The 25,052-nt window shown below is 60.5% G+C and overlaps 11 protein-coding genes and 3 non-coding genes across 14 annotated transcripts; 9 read left to right on the plus strand and 5 right to left on the minus strand.

The window, feature by feature from the left end:
* Nucleotides 1-308: 308 nt before the first annotated feature.
* Nucleotides 309-2,958, minus strand: MJAP1_001468 (uncharacterized protein; the record flags this gene model as incomplete). Its single annotated transcript, XM_060265429.1, has 5 exons — nucleotides 309-2,293; nucleotides 2,317-2,537; nucleotides 2,566-2,696; nucleotides 2,720-2,862; nucleotides 2,892-2,958. 5 exons carry the CDS (start codon nucleotides 2,956-2,958, stop codon nucleotides 309-311), a joined length of 2,547 nt encoding a protein of 848 aa, XP_060121412.1.
* A 348-nt stretch (nucleotides 2,959-3,306) lies between these two features.
* Nucleotides 3,307-3,408, plus strand: MJAP1_001469. Its single transcript has one exon. It is a non-coding gene; the product is annotated as a tRNA-Thr (tRNA).
* A 1,521-nt stretch (nucleotides 3,409-4,929) lies between these two features.
* On the plus strand, nucleotides 4,930-5,031 carry MJAP1_001470. The gene has a single exon. It is a non-coding gene; the product is annotated as a tRNA-Thr (tRNA).
* Nucleotides 5,032-5,117: 86 nt separating this feature from the next.
* Nucleotides 5,118-5,218, plus strand: MJAP1_001471. Its single transcript has one exon. It is a non-coding gene; the product is annotated as a tRNA-Thr (tRNA).
* A 1,632-nt stretch (nucleotides 5,219-6,850) lies between these two features.
* Nucleotides 6,851-7,391, plus strand: tom22 (mitochondrial import receptor subunit Tom22; the record flags this gene model as incomplete). The annotated part of the gene is made up of 2 exons (XM_060265430.1): nucleotides 6,851-6,964; nucleotides 6,993-7,391. 2 exons carry the CDS (start codon nucleotides 6,851-6,853, stop codon nucleotides 7,389-7,391), a joined length of 513 nt encoding a protein of 170 aa, XP_060121413.1.
* A 293-nt stretch (nucleotides 7,392-7,684) lies between these two features.
* Nucleotides 7,685-10,514, minus strand: EPL1 (Enhancer of polycomb-like protein 1; the record flags this gene model as incomplete). The annotated part of the gene is made up of 2 exons (XM_060265431.1): nucleotides 7,685-10,263; nucleotides 10,382-10,514. The coding sequence occupies 2 exons, from the start codon at nucleotides 10,512-10,514 to the stop codon at nucleotides 7,685-7,687; spliced, it is 2,712 nt and encodes a 903-aa protein (XP_060121414.1).
* A 368-nt stretch (nucleotides 10,515-10,882) lies between these two features.
* Nucleotides 10,883-11,699, minus strand: fcf2 (dTDP-fucopyranose mutase; the record flags this gene model as incomplete). The annotated part of the gene is made up of 3 exons (XM_060265432.1): nucleotides 10,883-10,889; nucleotides 10,920-10,957; nucleotides 10,980-11,699. The coding sequence occupies 3 exons, from the start codon at nucleotides 11,697-11,699 to the stop codon at nucleotides 10,883-10,885; spliced, it is 765 nt and encodes a 254-aa protein (XP_060121415.1).
* Nucleotides 11,700-11,825: 126 nt separating this feature from the next.
* Nucleotides 11,826-13,910, plus strand: SAS10 (something about silencing protein 10; the record flags this gene model as incomplete). Its single annotated transcript, XM_060265433.1, has 1 exon — nucleotides 11,826-13,910. One exon carries the CDS (start codon nucleotides 11,826-11,828, stop codon nucleotides 13,908-13,910), a length of 2,085 nt encoding a protein of 694 aa, XP_060121416.1.
* A 20-nt stretch (nucleotides 13,911-13,930) lies between these two features.
* On the minus strand, nucleotides 13,931-15,217 carry arc1 (ARP2/3 actin-organizing complex subunit Sop2; the record flags this gene model as incomplete). The annotated part of the gene is made up of 1 exon (XM_060265434.1): nucleotides 13,931-15,217. One exon carries the CDS (start codon nucleotides 15,215-15,217, stop codon nucleotides 13,931-13,933), a length of 1,287 nt encoding a protein of 428 aa, XP_060121417.1.
* Nucleotides 15,218-15,338: 121 nt separating this feature from the next.
* PHO88 (phosphate transporter (Pho88)) lies at nucleotides 15,339-15,962 on the plus strand (the record flags this gene model as incomplete). The annotated part of the gene is made up of 3 exons (XM_060265435.1): nucleotides 15,339-15,557; nucleotides 15,587-15,717; nucleotides 15,740-15,962. 3 exons carry the CDS (start codon nucleotides 15,339-15,341, stop codon nucleotides 15,960-15,962), a joined length of 573 nt encoding a protein of 190 aa, XP_060121418.1.
* Nucleotides 15,963-16,313: 351 nt separating this feature from the next.
* ARV1 (sterol homeostasis protein) lies at nucleotides 16,314-17,424 on the plus strand (the record flags this gene model as incomplete). Its single annotated transcript, XM_060265436.1, has 5 exons — nucleotides 16,314-16,484; nucleotides 16,507-16,648; nucleotides 16,671-16,685; nucleotides 16,714-17,226; nucleotides 17,249-17,424. 5 exons carry the CDS (start codon nucleotides 16,314-16,316, stop codon nucleotides 17,422-17,424), a joined length of 1,017 nt encoding a protein of 338 aa, XP_060121419.1.
* Nucleotides 17,425-17,428: 4 nt separating this feature from the next.
* Nucleotides 17,429-19,837, minus strand: CDC53 (ubiquitin ligase (cullin) of SCF; the record flags this gene model as incomplete). The annotated part of the gene is made up of 7 exons (XM_060265437.1): nucleotides 17,429-17,506; nucleotides 17,529-17,631; nucleotides 17,654-17,783; nucleotides 17,806-19,315; nucleotides 19,338-19,694; nucleotides 19,717-19,762; nucleotides 19,785-19,837. The coding sequence occupies 7 exons, from the start codon at nucleotides 19,835-19,837 to the stop codon at nucleotides 17,429-17,431; spliced, it is 2,277 nt and encodes a 758-aa protein (XP_060121420.1).
* Nucleotides 19,838-19,906: 69 nt separating this feature from the next.
* Nucleotides 19,907-21,472, plus strand: MJAP1_001480 (uncharacterized protein; the record flags this gene model as incomplete). Its single annotated transcript, XM_060265438.1, has 7 exons — nucleotides 19,907-19,944; nucleotides 19,967-20,116; nucleotides 20,139-20,145; nucleotides 20,168-20,203; nucleotides 20,226-20,328; nucleotides 20,351-20,466; nucleotides 20,489-21,472. 7 exons carry the CDS (start codon nucleotides 19,907-19,909, stop codon nucleotides 21,470-21,472), a joined length of 1,434 nt encoding a protein of 477 aa, XP_060121421.1.
* Nucleotides 21,473-21,491: 19 nt separating this feature from the next.
* Nucleotides 21,492-25,046, plus strand: PRP24 (Splicing factor; the record flags this gene model as incomplete). Its single annotated transcript, XM_060265439.1, has 1 exon — nucleotides 21,492-25,046. One exon carries the CDS (start codon nucleotides 21,492-21,494, stop codon nucleotides 25,044-25,046), a length of 3,555 nt encoding a protein of 1,184 aa, XP_060121422.1.
* Between the last annotated feature and the right edge of the window lie 6 nt (nucleotides 25,047-25,052).

Raw genomic sequence — 25,052 nt, forward strand, 5'->3', positions numbered from 1 at the left:
TCGCCGGCGGTGCGCATCGTACAGCTCCATACGAGCGCAAGGTGCTCCGAGACGAAGCCTGATACAAAAAATTCCAAGCAAGATAACCCAAAAGACCCCCAGAACAAGCCCGGTCCCCTGCCGGATCCGAGGGAGTCTGGCATGACGCAGCGCGACCGCGAGATATTCGAGCGGCTCCATGAGCGTGCCGGTGGTGGCGAGCACAATGTCGGTATTGTGGACGGCGCGTACGAGGGAGGATTGGGAAAAGAGACGAAGAAGAACATGTTTCGGCTGATCTAGCTGACTGTCTATATACTACATCAGAACTAGTCGTCATGCTTCTCATCTGTGGCGTCGCTTAACGGGTGCGACTGTGCATTATCCGCGCTCTCATGATCTTCGTCCTGTTTGACACCAGGGGGGTTGTATCCTGCAAACGACACCTGAGGGGTGCCCGAAGGTGTCGCGGAGGCGGGCTCGGTATCTTGCTTGGTGCTGCTCGGCTCCGTTGCCTGGGGGGCGCCCGTCTTGGGCGAGCCAGGCTCAGAAAGGTATGCCGGGGCCTGCTGCGAGTACGGGAAGTGCGACGCATATCCCGGCTCACCATCGGATTGGATGCTGTCCGTCGTTCCCCACATGTTTGGCGGCGCCATTGTCACGACCGAGCCAGGCGCATCGGACCGGAGCGGGGCCGAGGAACCCGTGCTGGAATGGTACGGGTAATGAGTATATTCAGAACCAAGTGCCTTGGCAGCACCTCCCTTCTCTTGATCGGCATGCGTAGGAAGCAAAGGGTATGCGTTGCTCTTTTCTTCGCACGGCATTTCCTTGTCGCCATGCAGCCACTTGGACATGACCGAAGAGAGCTGCTTCGGGATGCCTTTCTTGAAAAGGTTCTCGGTATGGTAGTCTTTCAGCTTGTAGTTGTCAGAAGGTTCCCAGTCCAGGTACTTTTCCAGCTTCTCGCCGTTCCGCGACAGCCACGAGCGGAAAGGACTCTCCTCTTCCATCAGTGCATCGTACTCTTCCTTCGGCAATGGGATGATCACTGTCTCGGACTCCGAGAGTGCCTCCTTCTGGTACTCAAGCACAATCTTATGCCCTTCGAGCCACTCGCGAACACGGGGGTAGGCATCCTCGTCGTAATCCTCGCCGTGCTCGCGCTGCATAGCCAAATCAGCAATGTCTTGCTCGGTTGGTTTATCGGAAGGCTGGAGCGAGGCACGACGATCAGCCGCCTTACGGGCACGGTACCTGCGCATCTCGAGCGTGTCGCCACCACCCCAGTCCTCATCCTCACCTTGGCGACCAAGCTCCTCGTCTTCCGCATCAGGCTCGACATCTTCCACAGACTCAGATGCACCACCAAAGTGGACATGGCCACCCTCAGCCTCCTCGTGTTCGTGATGCTGGCGCTCTGCCGAGTCTCGAGAGGAAACGCTGTCGTCGCGCATCCGACGAAGACCTTCGTGCATTGCCTGCACAACCGACGTTTGTCCTGCGACAGGGCCTTCCTGGTTCTGCTGCGTGGCATTGGTCATCGTACGACGAATACCCGACAGCCAACCCGGCTCGTCCGACGAGAAGGGTTGCGTAGGAGCATAACTCAGCGTACGGGCCAGGTTGGAGTGTGCACGCTTTCCGAATGCAAAGAACGGAACAGTGAAACCGTGTACAAAGGTCGACGTCAACACGAAGAAGAAGACGATCGGCTGAATCGTCAGGGCAAGCACGTCATTGGTGTTCTGAGGCGGGTGCGAAACGTGCTCAATCAACAGCAAACGCCCGTACGTCGACATGAAAATCGCACCAACACCCATAGGGCCGAAGTAGCCAGAGAACAGGGCCTCTTGGAAAGTCTTAATGTCAGGAATCCACTTCCAGAGAAGGACGACGACGGGAATACGCTTCAGGAGCAGCACCAGAATACTCAGCACAATCAGACGCCAGATGGAAAGGTCGATCGAAGCGTCCACAAAGTCGTGCCAAGGCATGATTGCACCAATGTAGATAAACGTTGCAATGTTGAACACCAAGTCAACAATGCTGGAAAAGTTGGAGTCTTCCGTCTGTTTCTGGAACCAGCCATCCCAGGCAAAAGCGGTACCGCAGGCAAATGCAGCGAGAAGATCGTCACTGCCTAGCAGTACGTTGACGCCCATACTGGCGATCGCAAGACTCAAATATTGCGCAACAAAACTCTCACGATCCACGAGCTTCCTGCGCTCACTGAAACGAATCATCTTGCGTGCAAGGAAGCCCATAAATGCACCAATGGCCGTGCCCAGACAAATCTCCCACGCCCACGTTTCTGTGTGAGCAGAATATACGTACGATAGAACCACTTCCCAACTGGGAAAGCGACCTGTGGGCGGTTCACCGTCAGATAGTATGCAAGGAAAAGGAAAGGGAAGGCAGCTCCATCGTTGCACCCCGACTCACACTGCAGCAGGTGACGGATGTGTGCAGGGACGTGCTTCTCGGCCCATGGACCACCCACCACAGCTTGAGCCAGAATAGGATCGGTCGGCGACACACATGACGCAACCATCAGGCTGAAGAGTAAGCTAACATGTGACGTACGAGTTCAAAAAGTCCAGACCAGGAACCAACGCCCAGATAAGGAGCGCAGAAATGAGCCAGCCCCAGACCATGACGGGTCCAAGGAGCATGGCAATCGATTTCCAATGCCGCCAGACGTACTTCTTGGGCAACTGGGTCAGATGATAAGACATACTTCAACGCCGACAGAAAACACGGACAGGGCAATTGTAACGCGCATCACTTCCAATGTAATTTCATTTGTGATCTCACTGCCCGGCGTGTTGGCCAGCTGGTGGCCCCACTTGTTCGGACTGAAAATTTTTGCAGAGACAGGACCTAGCGGTGAGACACAGCGCGACACGTACCAATAATAATACCGAACAAAAGTGCAAGAGGCGCCTCACCGAGGTAAAGCTTCTCCTTGATTAACATGGAGAACATGCCAAACTAGTATGAGCATATGAGATTGTGACATACCACGACAATGAACAAACCAAGCGCGACGTAGATAATGTGGGGAGCGGAGACCTCGAAAGGCTCGAACTTATGCTCCGTCCCCTCTAGTGCCATACTCATGATGAACAAATAGGGTACCGCCCGCGCTTACTACCACAACCTCTGTGGAAGGGGATCACCAAACTGCGCGCGTCAGCCCGCACGCGTCAAAATTCCGCTTTTTGAAATTGGCGCGGGCACACCTGCATGCATGCAGACTTGGCAACCCTTTTGCACACAAAGCACAGTCATATACGCATTGGATTATCTAGATCTCAACGAAAAGCCCGCTTAGCTCAGTGGTAGAGCGCGTCACTAGTACCTCCCGCGACAGCGGTCGGCCTTCGGGTCATGACGAGGTCGGTTGTTCGATCCAGCCAGTGGGCACACTTTCTTTTTTTCCTTTTCTCCGCGCTCATCATATGACATCATCATGCAGATCCGTGGGCAAATCCTCCACATGGTTCCTCTTTCTCCTCGCTAGCTGGTGCATAGCGGCCAGGATGCGAGCATTAATTATCGGTGCAGGAGCCGGCGGGACTACGATTGCAAGCTCTTTGGCAAGGTCCGGATGGAGGGCAAGCGTTTTTGAGGCGTACAGTCATAGCAGCGGATTGTCACAAGGCGAATTTCTCACCGTTGCAGTCAATGGCCAAAGTGCACTCCGCACCTTGTGCGCAAGGGACGTCATTCGCAAGAATGGCTTCCCCACGCCTCTCGCAGAGTTCTATTCAGAAGGGAGAAAGGTCGGGACCATGCCGCTTGGTCCAAAGCTCGAGGACGGCAGCGTGACACACACCGTCCGACGCCCGCATTTGTACAAGGGACTCTACGACGTGGCTATTGAGAACGGCGCAGAAATCACGCATTTGAAAAAGCTTGTTTCTTTCAATGAAGATACAGATGGAGTGACGGCCACATTTGAAGACGGCTCTCAAGAACGAGGAGACGTGCTAATTGCAGCTGATGGTATCCACTCTCCTGTCCGCCAATTACTCGACCCCCAAACTCCTGATCCTTATTATATTGGACGCGGCAATTCAGCTGGCTACTCCAACCTGGATATTGATGCACCAGTTGGTGTGTATCGCATGTTCCAAGGAAACAAATTGTTTTTCGGATATACCAAAGCGCCCGATGGCAGTCTCTGGTGGTTTGCAAGTCCTCCCGTTCCGAAACCTCTTACACCCGATGAGCTGCACGATAATGGAAACGCTGTCAAGAAGCGCCTAATTAACTTGCTCGACGGTGACAAGGGGCCAGCGGCGGACATTATTGCTGCCTCCATGAACGAGCCCAGGATCTGGAACCAGTTTGCGTTGAAAGAGGTTCCATGCTGGCACAGCAACCGCGCCGTCATTATCGGAGACGCGGCTCATGCTGTTTCCCCGGCCACAGGGCAAGGTGCTTCTATGGCATTTGAAGATGCTGTGGTGCTAGCCAAAGTCCTCGGGGACTATGCCTCTGTGCCTGAAGCACTCACAGCTTATGATGCGGAGCGACGCGAGCGGATCCGTGCCATTTTGTCCTATGGGAAAAAGCCGACGGGAGAGCGCAAGACGGGTGCTATCGGTCGATTGATTCGTGATTTCCACTTGCCGTAATGCGACATGGCATTCACCTTGAAGGCGTCAGTCGTCGGTGCAAGGGCAGCGGGCACTACTGCTGCAATATACATTGCGTAAAGCAGGATGCGATGCACAAGTGTTTTGGGCCTATGGGCATAGCAGCGGTTTGCAGCAATGCTAATATCTGACAGCCGTTGTGGATGGCTTGAGCGCACTACGTGCCGTAAACGCACACGAGGTTATCTGGAAGACTAGTTTTCCCATGGACGATAGTACAACTCCCATCAAAATCTACGACATCATCATGTTGGTAAAATGGGTAAGGGCGTCGTGCTTAAAAGCCCGCTTAGCTCAGTGGTAGAGCGCGTCACTAGTACCTCCCGCGACAGCGGTCGGCCTTCGGGTCATGACGAGGTCGGTTGTTCGATCCAGCCAGTGGGCACTCTCTTTTTGCCCACGCGTATTTCCACCCGTCCTATGATCCACCTTGTTATCATGGTATTCGAAGTGCTTTCTGTCACAATACGCGCCCGCTTAGCTCAGTGGTAGAGCGCGTCACTCGTACCTCCCGCGTTTGCGGACGTCCTAGCGACATGACGAGGTCGGTTGTTCGATCCAGCCAGTGGGCACATTTTTTTCTTGAATTTTTTGGCCTGCTCCACAAGCTGGAGCAGGGGATTGGAATGTATGGTTGCAAGCACAAGAACGAATTTCTTTTGTAAAAAAGGCTTATTGTGGCTGTCGCGGTTGCGCAACGAGCCACTACTTGTATCGCTGGATCGCTGGATCCATGCGGGTATCTGAAGTAAGCTATGAAGGGTTAGTGCGGCTATCGTTTGGCCTCCCCCCAAAAAACGAAGGAATATAGTTTCGGAACCAGGCTGAGACCTGAGCATGGTTAGTTCCTGCACGACCACATCACGGTGGTGGTCAAGTTCGACGTACATTTGTAAATCCCGTGAGGATCCTGGACGTGGTCGAAGACTCCTCTGTTTTTGGACGCTGTGCGACATGAATCCTTGTCCTTGCCAAATGCTCTGGCGCAACGTACCTTGGTATCCGCATTCTCATCGTTTAAAAGAGACGATACGCTCTGCATATCATTCGAAGCAGCGCGTTTCCCTAGCACCGAGCTCGGTAAGCGTGAGGAAGTAGTGCCAGCTTTGGGCGACTGGCCTTGGAGGCTCCGTCTCTTTTCTTCCAGCTGCTGAATCCGCGCCATCATTTTCTTGATTTCCCGCTCCTTTTCTGACAGGACAGCCGAAGGAACCTGACCTGTTGCTCTCCGCTCCGGCGTAGCATCATAGGGATAGGGACTGGGGCGAGTTGGTATCACCGGCGTTTCCTCTTCCTCTTCGTCGTCCGACCACTCAATGATCATGGGACCACGCAAGGGCCGGTTGACGAATCGAGCAAACGTGTTCCGCGTAAGCGAGTGTGCGACTGCCTGCGGGTCTTGTCGCGGCACGTCAGAGGCCGGTGCGCGGCGCGCCGGAAACTGCTTTGGATGGAGATGCACTGGTGGCGTATGCGCCGCGCTGTCAAGTGGGAGGTCGAGCCAGCGCGCCACTTCCAGCTCGCCCGACGGTGCAATTGGCTGTGCGCTAAACTCGTCCGCGTAAGAGATCCGGGGCCGTGCGCTGCGAGCGTCCATGACCGGTTTGGGCTCCTCGTCGTAGTCGATGTAGGCAAGCATGTCTGCCGCGTCGGCATCTGGCATATCCACATCGCGGTATCCCGTTTTATGGCCCCGCTTTGTCTCTCTGGATGCCTCGTGCGCACGTCCAGGCTCCTTACGCGCCGGCGGGCGCTCGTGAGCCCAATCGCTGTGAGTCAACGGCGGCTCTGCTGTCGCTTGTTCCGGCAGTGACTCTGCCGCAAGCTCGGCAGACAGCACTGGTGCAACACCATGGTGCTCCGGTTCCGGTACGCTCTCCCTCGGCTCCTCCTCCTGCAAGTAGAGTGCGGCAGTCTCCTCCAACGTCAGCCCCTCGTCCTGTGGAGCAGGTGCCGACACCTCCCCGTGCGGCGCGCCCAATTTCTCTTTGGAGGGTCCTGCCCTTTTCGACGCTGCACTTGTCTTGAGCGATGCCAAGGCGGCGAGGCGCAAAGCCGTGCGCCGCGCTTCCTCGTCCGACATGCTCGTCGGTGCGCGCTGGGCACGGACGGCCTAGTGGCACGCCGCCCACGTTCTGTCACGTGATCAGAAGTCTTCCGCAGTCGCCCCTCCGGCTCCGAACGACCAGTGGCGCTATCCGATCATGGTGCGCATCGAAGAAGTTCAGGATGAAACGGAGAAGCTGAGGCAACAAGGCTTCAGCGCCCCCCAGGAGGATGACCAGGACTGGGAGGCTACGGACGACGAGTCTGACGACGTATGTACTTCCCCGCAGCTGACCGCAGGAGGACCTGTCCGACGACGAAGAGTTTGTGTCGGAGCGCGGTCTCGTCGTTCCCAACGAGACGCTCTTTGATCGCATCGCTGCGCTGAAAGATGTTCTATCGCCTTCTACTCGTGCGTCGCTCAAGAAGAGCTTCAACACGGCCTCGACCTACACCTTCTTTGGTGGCTGGGTCGCGGGCAAGCTGATCTGGATTGGCGTCACCTCGGCACTGCTCGTTGGTCTTCCCTTTGCCCTGGCTGTTGAGGACGAGAGCCGCATCTCGGTTCAGGAGAAGGAGCTCCTCGCACAGCAGGGCGGCCAGGTCGGTGCCGCGCCCGGCCTTCCCGCGGACGCTGCCGCGGCGCAGGCGGCGGCGGCGCAGGGCCAGCCGCAGGGTCTGCGTCCCCCCGGCTTCTAAGCTGTGGTGGTATCGCATATTCGCGTTCGCCTTGCCTACGATCCCTAGTTCCAATTGGACATAGGTGAAAATGCATATAGATCGACCGACCTTTTGGTGTTCGCCCAAGAGGCACACCAGTTGATTCGATTATGGTACACTTGCAGTTAGCTTGGAAAGCCATCTACTTGATTTATCGCAATGCTTCCCGTCAAACCGCGGGTGCGTATCCCAAGAGCATCCATTCTGTACAACTCCGTGGTGGAGCCGCGTAACGCAATAATAGTACATTCGCAGCGCAAAGCATGGCGCGATCAGGCGCGCTGTGCTTGTTTGGCCGGCTCGGGCGTCGCCGATGCGGTCGTCGAGGCAGGCTTGCTCGGCTCAGTCTTGCCTTTCTGTGGCGCAGCAGGCTGCTGCTGCTGCTGCTGCTGCTGCTGCTGCTTTTCCGTCTCGACGTTTACCTGGGCAGTCGGGGGATGCACTTCGGCTGCGGCAAGCGCTTGGCGCATGTAGGTCCAGTCAGTGGACAGCTTGAGCAGGTTTGTCTCGTCCAGCAAGGACATGCGGTAGCGGATGAAGCGGTGGTCAAAGTCGTCGAGCACCGCCTCCTCGTCACCTTCCATGCCGCCAAGACCAAGGAGACCCAGACCGGCCCAGCGGCCGCCGTCTTCGTCGTAGCGCCAGCGCTCGGCAAGCTTCCGAGCGCGCTCGCGCTGCTCTTCAGGCGACTCGTAGTCGTCTTCTGAATCGCTCGCGCACGCATCCTTGTCTTCTTGCATCGCATCGTGCTCGACATCAGTGGCCTGCGTGCTCTGCCCGTCACCCACGTCCTCGGTCGACTTGGTGTGGTCGGTCGAGTCGGACGAGTTGCTGGCAACCTCGGCATGGTTTCCGGTAGCAAACGGACCGTCCTTGTGCTCCGAATGGCTGCGCATCGAGCGGAATGCCTCGCGGGGCATTCCCATCGAGGCATCCCGCGTCTGCTGCGTGCTCATCGGCATGTCGGGCGTAGGCAGAAGCGTCGGTTTGAGTCGCGACGAGAACATCAGCGGGCGCTGCGTGCGGTTCAATTCGGCAGCCATGCCGTATTGTCCTGCAAGCTGCGCGCGCGTAGTGTCCATCGAGAGAGGTGCAGAAGCCCACCCGTTGACGTTCCGCGGCCACGCCGCGATGTTCGCAGGCGCAGGGCTCACGGTCAGCGGGCGCCGGTCCAGATAGACACGGCCACCACGGCCAACACGGCGGCGGAAGCAGGGCTGCTTGCCGAGACGCGCGACGGGATGGTTGGACCAGAAGTGGGTATCGTGGTTGTCCGATTGGATCGGCCTAAACGCACGCTGGGGCAAGGGCGCAGCCGGAGGCTGGTACGCGGTATCGGTAAGGTCCTCGAAGCCGGCGTCGGCCTGCTGGTGCCACTGCGTCTCACGCTCGATGTATGCCTGGATGGCACGCACGCGCTCGAGGATCGCAGGGCCAATGCCACCCGATCCCTCGACACCAACCGTCTTGCCATGAGCCTGGTCGTCGCCAGGCTTGGGGCGGCGCAGCTTGAGCGTCGTCGAGACCGACGAGGCCTCCTCGGCCTTGCGCTTTTTCTTGAGGAGCTGTGCGTTTTGCGCGGTCGCCGCAGCATTCGGCACGGGCGCAGTAGGGTCAGGCTGTACACCAAAGATGAGGTTCTCGTCTTCTTGGCCCTTGTTGGGGCCGAGGATAGTCCATTGTTGCTTGACGTCGAGCAGGCGGCACGCTTGGCTCCAGCATTCGTGCGCTTTCTTGACCTGCTGTTCCTTGATCTGCTCGCGCTGAGCGACCATCTTGAACAGCTGAGTGGCTTGCTTGAGCTCGGACTGGAGGCGCACAAGCTTTTCGAGCTGGAGGGTATCAGTCTTACGCGTCTTGCGCGCCGTCTTTACCTCCCGGCGACGGAAACAGACATAGGGGTCGCTTTCGTTGCTCTCGTCAAAGTTGAGCAGAGGCACGATCGGCTTCCCGTCCCGCGCCTGGCGGCGCAGGTGCCACCAGGGGTAAATGAGGCGCGCACATGGCTTCAAGAGAGAGAGGTGACGGAAAGGGTTCTCGGCAGACCATTTTTTGTCCACATTCTCCCCCTTCTTGGCCGCATTCAACTTGAGGGACAGCTTGCCATTGATTGGCTTTGTATCCGCTTCGGCCGTCGCCTCAGCATTGTACGCAGGCAGCTCGGGCTCCGCAAGCGCGGCAGCAGCCGACGTCTCGTCAAACTCGGGCAAGAGATCGTCCAGGGTGGGCACCTTGGCAAAGTCCAGCTCCAAGAGAGGGTGACGCTCACACGTGGCACGTTCAAAGACGTACATCACCGTCTCGAATTCGTCCTCGGTGATGGTCAAGTACTTTTCCGGCTCCTGGCTCGCAAGGGTCGCGGCTGCCTGAACGGCGGCTGCGGCTTGGTCCTTGGCACCCTGAGGCACGTTCTTGGGATTCTTGAGCGCCTCGTCAAGCTCATTGCGCGCTTTGGCATTGTGCTTGTCGAGCCAGCCCTGGTCATCCTCGTCGAGACAGTACGGCGCGCCGCGCACGTTTGCCTCAACCGTGTCGGAGTATCGTACATAGGTGACGGGATCGGAGTACGCATTAGGGGGGTATGCGTCGTTGTACTGCTTGGTCGATAAAACCTCGACAGACTTGGGGGTAGGAATGTGGTACGCCTTCTTGGTCGCACCACTGGTCGTGCCCTGTGTGGCTTCCAATTGGTGCGACGAGAGCGCAGCCTGCAAATGGTGCTCCGTGAGTTCGTGCTGATCGACACCAAAGGTAGAGTCCTGTTGGTTTTCGTTGCTCTCAAACTCAGGCGCAACACCATTCACAAGCGCGTTTCCTGCGCCGTTCAAAAACGAGCCGCGCTGGATACATACTGTCGTGTGTCAGTTCCTGCTCATGTGGATTTATGCACGCCGGGTACACCCAAACATGCATAATTCCCCGTATACTGCAACGCCAGGTGGCAATGCCTAGGGGAGGTGTGTACTCACTTTTCTGCTTGTAGGAAAGCTTCTTGTTCCGCATACGGCTGCTCGTCATATGAAGTGGCGCAAAGGCCGTAGAAGAACCGGTCGCCGCGGCACGGTTGTGCGCAGGCGCCGGAGGAGACGCTTGTACAATCATGCCGTGCTTGTCGGTCGCTCAACAGCCATCCAAGACCAATGAAGGACTGGATGTGCTACTTGTCGAGCACCGGTATGGTAGGGTAGGGAACGCAAGACGTTACCCGTTGCGCAGTGCCCAATCGTACCAAGGATGGTACACCTAGAACTCCGCTCGTATAACCTAAGGGGCGGGGAGACACGGGTGCCCAGCACTACAACGGCCGAGTGCCAAAATACTGCCACCCAAAGGAATTTGCCAAACCTCGGGGCACTTCAGCCGCGCCGCGGTTTTGCAAAAAAAAACGAAAAAAAGAGAAAAACCAGAAATACCCGGTCTCTCTCTCTCGTCTCCACGTGGGGACCACGTGGAGACGGCAGGCACTCGGTCTATGATCTGCGGCGTCGCCGGCCAGCGGGTTTGGACCGGTTCTGCTTGGCGATCGCCATGCGCTTCTCTTGAAGCTGAATTAGTAGTACAACATACCTCGTTGAATTTCTTTCGCGAATAGGCAACAGACCGCGCATCGTTGACGAGCTCGCCCACCACCGTGTCGGCACGCTGTTTGCGCGGCACAATCGACGCTGGCTCCAGGCCGCCGCCGACAATCGTGCCGAGCTGGGCATAGGGAGGCATGCCGCGGTCGGCACCTGTACCGCCGCTACCACGATAGAATCGCGTAGGGTCAAGAGCGTTGCGCAGCCGGATCGCCGTGACTTGCCGCCGCATTTCTTTTTCGGTCGCACTGCGCGCATCGCCACCGGTAAAGCTCGCCTTGCCCGCTTCGGTGCGTGCGTCTTTTTTGTTCGAGAATTTTGCGCCGGGGAACGCGGGCATGTCGTACCAGGCCGGACCAGCAGACTTGGAGCGATACTCTTGCACTTGCCGCTTGCTCGGCTTCTTGGTGCTGACCACACCGGTGTTCTCCAGGGTCTCGAGCGACTGCGTGACATTCGCGGGCTCGACGAGCTTCTTTTTTGAAGTGCTCTTGCTCGTCGATGCCTTCGCAGGGCGCTCCTTTTTGGCCTTGGGCGCAAGTTCGGGGGGTATCTCGGCATCGTCCTGGTCAAACATCACCAGGTCCGTGCCATCGGTAAACGCCTCAGGGGCACTCATCGCCTTGTGCGATGGGCCTGCATGGGACTTGTATGCTTGGCGCGAGGCTGCAAGCAGCTCGTCCTCCTCGTCGTAGCCTCGGTCGGCCATCGTCCACACGAGCAAAAAAGATGCGGAGGGTGCCAACCCTCCATGCACGGTTAGTCAAGCCACTTTTTTTTGGATATCACGTGGACGTCAGCAGGGCACAATCGCTCAGCAGACCACCTTGGGACAATGGCGAAAGGCCGTGGGCGCACAGGTGCGCGCAATCAAGCAAAGGGCCCGGGTGCGAGACAGTCCAAGGTGAGCGCCCAAGACGATATTCCCATGGACGACGTGGACCGCTTTGACGCGGCGCGCGATAAAATTTTGCTCGACGACGCACAATACGAGCCCGACGCAGAAGAGGACGATTTCGGAGCCAATGACCGCGAGGTGCTTGGCTTTGGCAAGGACCGATACGAGGACGATGAGGAGGACGAGGATGAGGAGGATGAGGATGAGGAGGAGGACGAAGACGACGAGGAGGACGACGAGGGCGAGCTTAACGACGACGATGAGCGCTACCGCACGATGCATATTCCCGAGCCTATTGCGCGCGCTGCCAATCGCCGTGCGCCGCGCGATGATGCAAAGGAATCGGATGACGAGAACGACGACGAGGAGTCGGAAGAGGAGGACCTCGGCTGGGGCGCCAACAAGCGCTCATACTACAGCGGCAACACGGCCGAGGACCTCGAGTCTGACTCGGAGATTGACGAAGATAAAGCACACGAGCTGGAGACGAACGAGGCGATCCGTCTGCAGCGTCAGAGCCGTGCCGGCATGAACGACGACGAGTTCGGCCTGGAGAACATTGACGCAGTCGAGGCGCAGATGAATGCAGACGAGCAGAGTGCTGCCGCGCGTGCCAAGCGCAAACGCGAGTTGGACGGTGTGGCAAACATGCCCACCGCAGCATCAATTGAAACGTCGCCCGAGGAGCTGGTCGCCAAGCTCCAGATCCGTGCGCCAATTGTCCTTGCGCTTGTCGACGAGTTTGGCGGTGTACTCAAGCAGCTGCGTGAGACACAGGAATACGTCGCGCATGTGTCGGAGCATGGCGAGCGCCAAGTCGCCGAGATTGCGCACCTATACTATCAGACACTCTCCTCCTACACCATGCTCCTTGCCTTTTTCTTCCAGCTTGCCTCGGTACCCGAGATGGCCGCCGAGCCCGAGCGGCTCCTTACCCACCCCGTCATGGAGCGCCTGAGCCAGTTCAAAAAAGCGCTCGTCGAGATGAAGGCGCTAGGCCTCTTTGACCCAGAGGACCTGGGCGACGAGGACGAGCGAGAAATGGCGGGCATCATGGGCCCGCCCACCGACGAGGACCTCGAGTACGAGCAGCTGGGCGACCTCGAGTCGGGCGAGCTGGACGACCTGATTGAGGACGAGAAGGAGAACCAGCATGTATACGAACAGCGCCCTGCTTCCCCCCAGCCGAAGCCTGCCAAGCGCCGCAAGTCGAAGAAGGCGGCCGAGGCGCCCGCGCCCGAGCCCGCGCCGCTTGCGGCGGTCGCTGCGGTGGGTGCTGCGGTTCCTCGCCCAAAGCGGTCTACGCCTAAAGAGTCGCTCGAGAGCGCAGACGCCTATGGCGAGCCGACGCAGATGCGCAAGAGCGATGCGCAAGAAAAAGCGCAGCGCAAGCGCGACGTGAAATTCCACGCCGATGCGTCGGTCGATGTGAACGGCCCTGTGAAGGCCAACAAGCTCGAGGGCGACGCCGATATCCCGTACCGCGACCGCCAGCGCAGCCGCGATGCAGTGGCGGCTGCCAAGAGCAGCAAGGCGGCGAAGGCCAAGGCGCTGAGCCAGGACACGTCACTGAACGATACCGAGTGGGGCGAGGGCGACTGGCGCGACCGCCAGGCAGTAATGGGCGGCGAACGCAGCGCTGCCAAGGAGGCCGAGGACGACGATGCGGCGTACTACGACCTAATTTCGTCGAACAAGCGCGCAAAGAAGTCGAACAAGAAGCAAGAGTACGACGAGCAGCGCCTCGCGAGCCGCGTGTACGACGACGAGGAGCTTGCCCCTGGCGAGCACCGCTTGATCGACCGCACCATCGAGAAGAACAAGGGTCTCACGCCGCACCGCCCCAAGAGCGTGCGCAACCCCCGTGTGAAGCGCCGCATGAAGTTCGACAAGGCCAACAAGCGCCTGTCGAGCACGCGCGCGGTGTACAAGGGCGGCCAGAACGCGCTGCAGGGCGGATACCAGGGCGAAAAGAGCGGTATCTCGACGCACCTGGTCAAGAGCCGCAAGCTCGGCAGCTAGAACAGATAGGGTACTATATACTATACTTGCGAGCTCGACACGCCGCGCAGAATCGGCGGCAGGGCCGTCGAGCCCTTGTTTGCATCAAAGACACACAGGCGACCGTCGACGCCGCTCGTGCTCACCGACTGGACCTGGTCGGGCGTGCCGCTGTAGATGCGCACGCTCGTGATGGTGTTTTGGTGCGTCGTGTGCAGCTCGCCGTCGTCGGCGATGCTCGCGCCGGCCACCGCACCGAGCGCTTGCGGTGAAATCACGTCGCCACTCGGCGGCGGGGGCGCCGCTGTGCCGCGCGAGTCGGCCGCGCGGAAGCGCGCAAAGGCCTCGTTGTTCAGGCGGCCGACGCTGCTCGTGCCGCCCGACGAGAGGCCGGCGGCCTTGGGCGGCGGCGGCGGCGGCTTGGGCTTGCTCGCCGCCGCGCCGAGCGTATCGAGCGAGCGCTTAAGCGACCAGCCGTTCTGCCAGTCGCCCTCAAAAACGATCGGCTGGCAGTCCTGCCCCGCGGCCACGAGCGCATTCTCGTTGAGGAAGAGCAGTGTGACGTATGGCAGGCTCGGCAGGCGCACGACGTGCACCGCATGCGGGGGGTGCTCCGGTGCAGAGGGGTACGCGATCGTGAGCGACGCATCGTGGCCGACAAACGCGAGCACGTCGCCGCTGGGGCTGAATGCGACGCCGTGCACCCATCCGCTCGACGGCGTAGCAAACTCGCCACAGACCGTACCAAACGGCAGGCGCTCGCCCCACACGCTCGGCGGCGGCTTGGCGTCTACGCCCTTGATGTACGCACTAAAGACGCGCGCATGGAAGTCGGCACAGCCCGCGGCGAGCAGGACATTGTTCGGGTGCCAGTCGAGCGACGAGACGGTCGAGCGCAGCGGCCGCTTGATGTGCTTGGCCACCCACCAGTCGTTGTCCTCCTCGAACGAGCACACGGAGATCGTGCGTGCGCTCGAGGCCACCGCAAACTTGTCCTCGTTCGGGCTCCAGCGCACAAACGTGGCGCTGCGCGTGAGGCGCAGGAGGACGAGCGTGGGCTTCCACACGCCGCCGTCGCCCAGCGACCATACATACGCATTGCGGTCCTGCGAGCAGCTCACGATCCGGTTCGTCTTTGGCGCCCAGTCGAGGCCCGTCACCAGTTTATCGTGTTCGGCGAGGGTGTGCTCGAGCACCCATCCCGACGGGGTCTGGGCGTAGATGTAAATTTCATTCGTGTTCGGCGACACAGCCACCTTGCTGCGGTCCGCATTGAATGCGTGTGCCGTCAGAGGGCTGTACGAAAGCTGGTGCACTTGCAGAGACATGGGGAGGACGAGCAGTCAACTCCGTGAAGTGGAGAAGCAACCCGGCGGGAGCGATCTGGCCACGTGGCCTTTTTAGGCTAGCCACGCGTGTCGCCACGTAACGAGAACCAAGACCTTCAAGATGAACGCCGCAGTGACGAATATGGCCGTGATGTTCGGCGTGATGCAGTTTGCTAAGCGCATCCCGTTCGATGACCAGCCGGAGTACATTACGTACGCCCGCATTGGCTACTTGCTCGCTCAGCTGGGCTGCCTTGCGGTCTTTTACTTCTGCAGCATCCAAATCAAGAAGAAGAACGATCTGACGGTGCTCAAATACGTGAATGCCAAGACGCCGATGGTACGTGGATATCCTGACATCAGTCGCAGGAGCCGGGTGAGCTCGTCACGACGACGCACCGCGACTACGATCTTGCGGAGATCAGCAAGAGTGTGCGTGGCATTCTGATGGGTATGGGCGTCGTCGCGCTCATGCACTTGTACTTTGGCTACACGAACCCGTACGTGTGTGTACTAACCCAGTCTCGTGATCCAGAGCATCATCCCCCTGAAGAACGCGCTCGAGTCGAACATGGCCAAGATCTGGATCTGGGGCGTGCCGGCCGTCGGCGAGCTCAAGCGTCCTTTCAAGCCGGCGCCGAGCATCTTTGGCGCGGCTGCGGGCGACAACGGTCCTCAGACCGACAAGGCCGCCGTCAAGGAGGCCGAAAACCCCGTCGGAAAGATCCAGACGAAGGCCGAGTAAGTCTCGGCGGTCAACAGGCACTACGTGACTGCCAGTTGTCTGCTCAACGCGGGATTGCGCAGGGTGTACAGTGACCAACTTGCGTTAGAACCCGTAGCTTGCATCAGTGCTCTTGCTCGAGCAAGCCATGCCAGCTTAATAGCGCACTACGGACTAGGTATAGCTACTGAGTGGAGTCGAAGGGGTGGGGGGTGAGGGGGGAGCCGGAGCGACGCTCTGCACCGCCGAGGGTAGGTGCACTATGCGCTCTAGGGGCTGTACCGGCCATGGAAAGCTCTTGCCGATCACACGCTCTTCATTTTGTGCCTTTGCTTTGCACGCCGCTCCGTCCAAGTGGAGGTGACCTCCGGCATGCCAGTGTGCGTGCACTGTGCACGGCCTACGCCGGCGCTGCTTGCGACGTTTGGGTCGGGTCATGTAGTCCTCACACGGTGTGGATACGATGCCAAAGGAAGTGAGGGGTGCGCGCGCCTCGCCGATCCGTACTTTGAGCACGGCTCGACCATCCTGTTTATTGACTTGGTACGTGCCACGTCTCATCCAGATCCTGTCCAAACCGCGCGTATACCGCCATATCCTGTACAACCGCGGCCGCAGCGGACTTGATTCCCATGCTCAGAGTGGCGCACTTCCCAAGTTCTGGGCACATGTGCGCCACTTTCTTGCATTCGTCCTGGTCGAGAGTTGTACGTGCTTGTGCTGACACAGACTTGCGCTGGTTCAGTATATGTAGGTGCCTATTCTGACGCAGGCGTGCATCCCTACGCGGTAGCACGCGACCACGTCCCTATTTTGTTTCCGAGGGACTACCGGCGCCCGTGGGCGTGGCTCGCGGCCCTGGCGCCGTACCTGGCGCCGTCACTGCACAGTACGATGCGCGTCTTTTTTGCGACGCTCATCGAGATGGTGCTGCTGCATACGGCCGTCGTCGGGCTGAGCTACGTTCTCTGCCGTCTATGGGCACAGCGGTCCACACGCCATGCACAGCTCTACCGATGGTACATGCCATCGGTCGCGCTGCTCTTTTCAAACATCAGCACGCTCCTCCTCCTCTCGTTTGTCCTTGTATGGGACTCGCGCCTCCCTGCCGACGGGCGAGCCCAGCAGGCGGCCCGAATGGACCTGAGCCAGTGGATCGGCGTTGCGCACGATGCGCAGCAGCATCCATGGCTGGCCCCCCTCGCAGCCGCCGCGCGTGAATGGAACACTGAGTGGCTGGTGCGCAACCTGATCGGCGGCATGAGTGCCGGTGTCGCGCTCGGCGGTACGTCTCTCTTCTCACGCAGTGGTCCTTCCGGTGCATCCCCTTGCCGGGGCGCTTGTCATGCTACTGGGCCTGCTGACCCAGGCGGCGACGCGGCACCACATTGTGCACCTCCCCGGCTCGCACAGTGCGACGTTTCTCATGCAGCACGGCCCCGTGGAAAGCCAGCGTGCGATTGCAGCCTACTGCCAAGCCTAGCTACTTAGGCGACGTACGAGTAGGTATCCTTTTCCCCCTCGACGCGCTGGAGGAATTCGCGCTCGATCAGAGCATCGATAGCCTGTATAAGTAGCGTCACGTACCTTTTTGATGTCGGACACCTTGGGCTGGAAGCGCGCCTGGACCTGCGTGATGACCTCGGGGAGGAGCAGGTTGTGCTTGAGCGTCTTGCGCGCTTTCATGATACTGCGTCAGCCATGGCACGTACCGCACAATCGTCGCCTGCAGGAGCATCTTGCGGTCCTCCTCGACGGTTTTCATTACCTCGGTCGACTCGGCCTTTTGCTCCGCGCGCACTGGGATCTGGAGATTGACGCGCACCTTTTTCGATTTAAAGTCTGGGTTAGCAGTGAGACGTACCCATGTTGAGCGAGTAGGACGTATCGAGCTCGTGCAGCACTTTGCTCTTGACGAGCGGCAGGAGCGCCGTCTTGAGCGTCGTCGCGTCGAGGCGCGTCGCCGCCGCGATCTCGTCAAAGGTTAGGACGCTGTGCGTGTTAAAGAGGAGCAGCACCGCGCATTGGTATGTAGACGTCTGGAAGATGTGTTTGCGCGGCAGGTATGTGGTGTGGACGTCATTGGACGAGAGGTGCCAGAGCCAAGTCAGCACACGCCGCGAGTGCTGCGTGCCGTAAAACTGCTTGAACTGTTCGTGGATCCCTTGGAGCTCCGACGGGACGCTAAAGTCGGATGCCGGTGCCTGCAAGGGCCAGATACCGTTGGCAAGCACCAACGCGTAAAAGTCGATCTCGCCGAGCGCCGAGCCCGGGCGCTGTGACTCGGCCTCGCGGAAGCGCTCGTTGAGCTCGCGGCAGAGGCCGACTTCTGTAAACATGCGCTGGAGCTTGTTGGTGTATTCAAAGCCGCACACCTCTTTGAGCTTGGCAATCATGCTCTCCTCTGCGTCTGCCGACGCCGACGCAAACGTCACGAGGCGGCGCGCGAGGAACTTGGAGTAGAACTTTTGGAAAAAGTCGCGGTCCTCGATGAACTTGAACACGACCATGGCCTGGTCGAGCGCGTCCTCCATCGAGGTCTCCTCCATACCCTTGTTGCTCTTCTTCAAGAGGCTGTCGACGTACTTGGCCAGCAGCTCCGGGCTCTTGCTCGCCGAAGTGCCCGTCGCCTGGTTCTGGTTCATAAAGACACGGCTCGCCTTGTCGAGCGCCGCAATCATGCCGGCCTCGGACTGGAACGAGGCCTCGATCGTCTGCATATTCTGGTCGTATACGCGCAGCAGCGCCTGGATATAGCGCGCGGGATCCACCGCGTCCGGCGCCTCTTCAACCGCGCTCGCGACCGACGCAAGGCCCGCGGCGCGTGCGTGCGCCTCAAACTGCTGGCGCAGCGGCTCGACGCCGTCGGGAATCTGGATCAGCAGGGCATAGATGCGGCTCAGGTCGCCCGTCATCTCATTGTCGAGCAGCGCCTTGAAGTGGTCCCAAAGCAGCTGCTGGTGCGTCGCCACGAGCTGTTCGCGGCACACGTCGCTGAGCGGTCGACGCGTCGAGGCGTGCAGGTACAGCTCGACACGGTCCTCCTCCTCCAAGAGGCGCGTCTCGGCCTTTTTCATATAGTCCGTCACCGAGTTGTTCGCGACAAACGCGGCACTCTCTGCACGGTAGTACTCGACGGTCGCCTCGAGGAACGACTGCTGGAACTCGGTGCGGTACACGTCGAGGTTCACGCGCGTCGCGTCCGTGTCGTCAATGCCGAGCGAGACGTAGCTGTCGAGCACACTCTTGAGCAGGCTTGACTGAATCACGCCGCCGTCGCGCTGCACACGAATCTGCTCGAGGACGGCACGCGTGAGCTTGGTCGTGGCCTGGATCGGCTGGAAGACGTAGCGCTTCCACTGAATCAACGCAAGCTGCGTCAGACAAACGACGTACCGTGTAGATGGTGTGCACATCCGTGCGGCCCTCTTCGCGCTCGTGCTTCACCCAGTGGCGGTTGAGGTAGACGAGCAGGCGGTGCACAAAGTTGGCGCCGTTCGTGAACCGCTCCCACTCGGTGGCATAGTAGCGCAAGAGCCCCTCGCCGTCCAGGCGCTCGCTCTCGGCGACAATCGACTGGAGGTGGCGCTGGAAGTACTGCGCCACGCGCGAGTACAGCTCGCCGCCGACGAGGTGCGCACCCGCCGCGATGCCACTCGCACCTTGCATTCCACTGCTGATGCAGTAGTTGTAGGCGACCGTGTACAGCTGCATGTATCGCTCATACGACATGCCTTCCGTGAGGCGAGCCATCTGGGTAAGCCGTCTTGCGTACCATCACATCGATACCACTCTCGAGAAATGCCCATGTTGCATGGATACTGCGTCAGCACAACAACCTACTCGTTCGACGCCGGCAGCGCCACCGGCTTCTTGTCACCCCCAGCCGTCGCCATCGTGGGTGCCGCGACGCGCCTCCGCACGACCCGATGACTAAACAACCCGACGTTGTGCGACTTGGAACGATGGACCGGAGCGCTGGCGGCCGCGGCGGCGCGTTTGGGTACGTAGCGCGGCTTACGCAGGATGTTTGGCGCAGCGATAGACCCGTCTGTTGTTCCCGAGTGGATGAATGGCGGTGGAACGAGCCAGGATGCGTTTGCAGAGGTGCCGACGAACGGGCGCATGCTCGATCTCGTGTTCCTGATCGACGCTACTGGATCGATGGGGTCCTAGTACGTGCTTGAGCTAACGCAGTATCAACGTATGTACCGCCGCTTATGCAGTCCGCGACACGCAACATTGAATCGATCTGCGACAATGTAGGTGGCGCCGCTGACCCAGATCGTCCAGTCGGAGCTGCTCTCTGGGCCGGGCGCATTGCGCCTTGGGCTGATTGCCTACCGCGACCATCCGCCGCAGGACCATGTCTACATTACGCGGAACTGTAGGTGACGCCGCTGACCCAGTCGGATTCACGAGCGACGTGCAACTCATGAAGGAGAACCTCAACTCGCTCTTTGCGGCCGGCGGCGGCGACGGGCCCGAAGCGTCGACGGCCGCGCTCAAGGCGGCATGCGACTTGGTACGCTGCCCTTCTTACGCAGGACTGGCGCGCGGATGCGGCCAAGATGGCGATCCTCGTCACGGATGCACCGCCGCACGGCATCGGCGAGTACGGCGACGGGTTTCCGAACGGCTCGCCGGACGGCCACGACCCGCTCGTGCTCGCGCGCTCCATGTCGTCGCGGGGCATTCCTTTGTTTGTCGTGGCGTGCGAGCCCGCGCTCTCTGGATACCAGCACGCGGTTGACTTTTACCGCGGCCTCGTCGAGATCACGGGCGGGTTGCTCGTGCCGCTCACCACCGCGTCGCTCTTGAGCCACGTCGTGATTGCCGCGGCAGGCGAGGTGATGGACATGGAGCGGCTGCACAAGGAAGTCGGCGACGCCGTGCTCGACCGCATGCGCTCACTGTCCCTGTCGATGGGCGACGAGGGGCAGTCGACGCAGCTCATGGACCAGGTCGCACAAGAGCTGCACGAAAAGCTCCTGCTCCGCAACGAAAGCACCAAGCAGCTGATCGTCGAGAACATCTACCGCGAGAGCGAAGAGTCGGAGCACAACATCCGTATCTGGAGCCAGGCGCCGGACCTCTTTACCGCGCGGCCGCACATCCGAAAGGTGATCGGCTCGCGCCTCAGCCAAAAGTTCCTCGAGTCGCGCCGCCCGAACTACAGCGGCGTGCTCCGCGTGGATGCTGCGCCGAAGCCCAAGGCGCCGGAAGTGCGCCAGATCATCTCCGACTTTCGCCCGTTCGAGGCGCAGCCGGGCATGCGCTTCCAGGGCACGTCCGACGCCAACTATACCCAGCTCGCCGGCGGTTACCGCCACGCGGAGGTCCAGGACATGGACGACGACGACGACGCATTTGTCGCCTCGGACCAACCGATCGACAACACGCCGGTCGACACCGAGGTGCGTGTGACGGGCGACGACGGCCAGCTCCTGGCCTACCGCCAGGACCAGATCTCCCTGGCCCAAGCGCGGCGCCTCGCCATGCAAAGCGTCTCGCGCGCTCATAGTGATTAGTCAGCGATCGACCTTGGTCATGGACGGTCGTGGTGCGGAGGACGCGGCACCGACGCTCGACCCATGGAGTTACCTGCAATGGGTGCGCTCGCTGCAACGCAAGATGCTTGCGGGCGGGGATCTGCCGAAGCTCGCGGCTGATCTCGTGCATGCATATGCCGAAACGACCGAGCACATTGCGATGCGCCCAGTGGATTGGCATCTGTACCTGAGCCTCGCGACGAGGCGTGCGATGCAGGAAGAGGGGGGGACCGCCGATGCACTGCGCGAGGTGATCGAGTTGCATGAACAGAGCACGCACGACTCGCTGGACATGAGCTTGTATGTGCGCTATGCAAGCCTGCTTCTCTTGCTGTACACTGCGCAGACAAACACGGCCCTGGCCCTCGACGAGCTCGCGCACGACGTGAGTGGCACAGAGGGGGGACGCCTCGACGTCTCTGCTCTTGTTCAGGAGTGGACTGGCGTAGAGGACACGCCGCCACTGCGCCCGAATGGCATGTATGCCGACGGCGCTACGCTGCGTCCGCTGCTGCCGGCCGCGGACGCCGACGACGCGCAAGAGACACTCGACGACCTCTTGAGTGAAGACGCAGTGCGCACTGCGCTGCGTACGGCGTACGCACGCTGCGCGTGGCACCCGACCGAGTCGGCTGCCGTGTGGGAGCCATACTTGCACTGGGAGCTTTCGCTGCTCGAGGCCGACAAGAGCGCCGAACGTCTCGAGCTGCTCAAACAGATCTATGTTGCACGCCTGCAGGTGCCCCATCCCGCTTTGGAGCGCGTCTTTCAGGAATTCTCGGGCTTTGTCTCGACTCACTATCCTCCGGAAGAGTACGAAGAGACGCTTGCGTCGGCGAACAAGGTCTATGCTGGTGCGCTCAAGCTCTGGGAAGCCCACGAGCGGCACGAGAGTGCCGTCGCACACGGCGCGATGGAGCAGTGGACTGCCTACCTCGGCTGGGAGTCGCACCGCGTCAAGACGATGCGCACGGCCAAGGACAAGTCGCACCTCGCGACCGAGGAAGAGTTCGGCGCAGTGCTTTACCGCCGCGCGCTGCACCGCTTCGGCTGGTATCCCCTCGGGAAGAACGATAAAGAGGCCGCATACTATGCCAAGCCGCCGACGCCGGCCGAAGAAAAGGCCTGGAAGACCAAGCAGGGCCGCAAAAGCCACAAGATGCTCGAGAAGGAGCAGGCTCAGGCGCGTGCCGATGCGCGTGCGCTATGCGCCGCGCCCGAGTCCATGTGGCTCGATTCTATCGCGCTCGTGAATACCCAAAAGGCCGAGGCGACGGCACTACTGAGCATGTGCCACGACGCGGTACGTACGCTGCCTGCGTCGGGCAGGCTCTGGGCGCTGTACCTCCGGACGCTTGTGCGCTTCCAAAAGCCCCGGGCTCAGTTCGAAGAGGTGTACCAGGACGCGCTCGCGTCCGGGACGATTGCTACAGTGGGCGGCAGCGCGGCGCTCGTGCCGTTCTTGCAAGCGCGCGTCGATGGCGAGCGTGCCTATGCAACGCTCGACGCAGCGGCCGCCGAGCGCATTCCCCCGGAAGAGGTCGTGCTCCACGCGGACCTCGACCGCTTCATGGCGCTGTACGAGGTGCTTGCGCATGCTCTCGGCGAGATGGCCAAGCTGCCCAAGGGCGAGTACGACGCGAGCTTTACGCTCGAACGCTACATGGTCGATTGGATCGAGCGCGGAGCGCGCTCGGTGAGTGCGACAGCGGGCCCAGAGGCGGCTGCGGGCCTCTACCCCCTGGCCGAGGACGTCTGGGAAAATGCGCTGAAGCAGCAGGCATCGAGCGTGCAGGGCCACCTTGAAGCTGCGCTGTACTTTGCGCGGCACGACAACGATGCCCGTGCACGCCAGCTGTTCCGTGCGGGTGCCGGGCGGCATACGGACGAAAACAAGATGCCGCTCATTGAAGAATGGGTGCGTTTTGAGCATGCCCGCGGCTCGATGTCCGAGATTGAGCACGCCGAGTCCAAGGCCAAGATGGAGACGGATCGCATGTGGAAGGCATGGTACCGCTCGATGCAGCAGGCTGCCGAGGACAAGGCGAGTGAGGAAAAGTCCGTTACGCAAGGCGCAGGGCCTGTCGAGGACAAAGCGAGTGAGGCGCCGGCTGTTTGGCCAAGCGAGGCTCAGCCGATGACCGAGCATGCCGTGGCCGCCCAAGCCCCGGCCGCCCAAGCCCCGGCCGCCCAGGCTCCTCCCCCAGCCCCTGTTGCCGCCCCGGCCTCTGATGACGTTCCGATGCCCGATGCGCCGGAATCTTTCAAGCGCAAGGCCGACGACGTCGACGCGCCAGGGCCGTCCGACCAAAAGAAGGGACGTACCGAGGCCCCCGCACCGCCGCGCGACCGCGAGTTCTCCTCGGTCTTGGTCGAAGGTCTGCCCGCCGATGTGGCCGAGAGCGAAGTGCGTGCCTTTTTCCGCGAGTGCGGCACCATCTATGAGGTCCTTGGTCCCCGAGCCGTGGATGCGCCTTCGCCGGATGGCGAGCCGACGTCGGCAGCCCTCGTCGAGTTCACCGACCGTGACATGGTCGCCTCCGCACGCACACGCGATCTGAAGCGCGTGCGTGGCTTTGAGGTGCACATCTCCCTGAGCTACCTGTGCACGTTGTACGTCACCAACTTTGCGCCCGAGACCGATGACGAGATGATCCGTACGCGTTTTGGCAAGTACGGTGCGATCTTTGACGTGCGGTGGCCGAGCCGCAAGTTTGTGCAGTCGCGCCGTTTTTGCTACGTGCAGTTTGTCCGCCCCGAATACGCCCAGGCTGCGCTTTCCGAGCACGGTGCACAGTGGCACGAAGAGTTTGCACTCCAGGTCTTTTTGTCGAACCCTTCGCACAAGAAGCAGCGCTCGGATGCGAATGCAAATGAGCGCGAGCTGTACATGACCGGCCTGCCTCGCACTGTCGCCCAGGACGAGGTTCAAGCGTTCTTTGAGGCGCACGCACCGGTCGAGAGCGTGCGCGTTCCTCTGCGCCCCGATGGCAAGAGCCGCGGCATTGCGTTCATCACGTTCCACAGCGAGATCGACGCACGCCGCGCGATGCAGGCGACCAACAGCACCAAGTTCAAAGGGCGGCTCGTCGCGGTGACGCTCGCCGATGCGGGCCGCCGCGGGCACTCGGAACAAAAAGAAGAGAGCAAAGACGACCGCTTTGCACGCTCCGTGCAGGTGCGTGGCCTGCCGCTGGACGCTCAAGAGGCGCTCATCCAGCAAGCCCTGGAAAAAGAGCTGGGCCCCGGCTCTGTGCGCCGCGTCTTTTGGACGCCAGAGCGCCATTCGGACAGCAGCCTTGTCGAGCTTGCTGATGCCGAAACGGCCGGGCGCGCGGTGCTTGCGGCCGCTGCGGCGTACGGCGAGCATCCCTTGACGATCACGCCGCACACGCCCGCGCCGCCGACCGAGACGTTTGCGCCGCGTGCCGCGCGTGGCCGCCGCGGCCGCGGCGGTGCGCTTGGCTTTGCGCGCGTGCACTCGACGCCGCGTGCGCCGCCGTCCAACGCACAAGGACAGGACAAGTTCCGTGCGATGCTCTACGAGAAATAGGGTATA

The sequence above is a fragment of the Malassezia japonica genome, chromosome 2, assembly GCF_029542785.1.
Source record: "Malassezia japonica chromosome 2, complete sequence".
NCBI lineage: Eukaryota > Fungi > Basidiomycota > Malasseziomycetes > Malasseziales > Malasseziaceae > Malassezia > Malassezia japonica.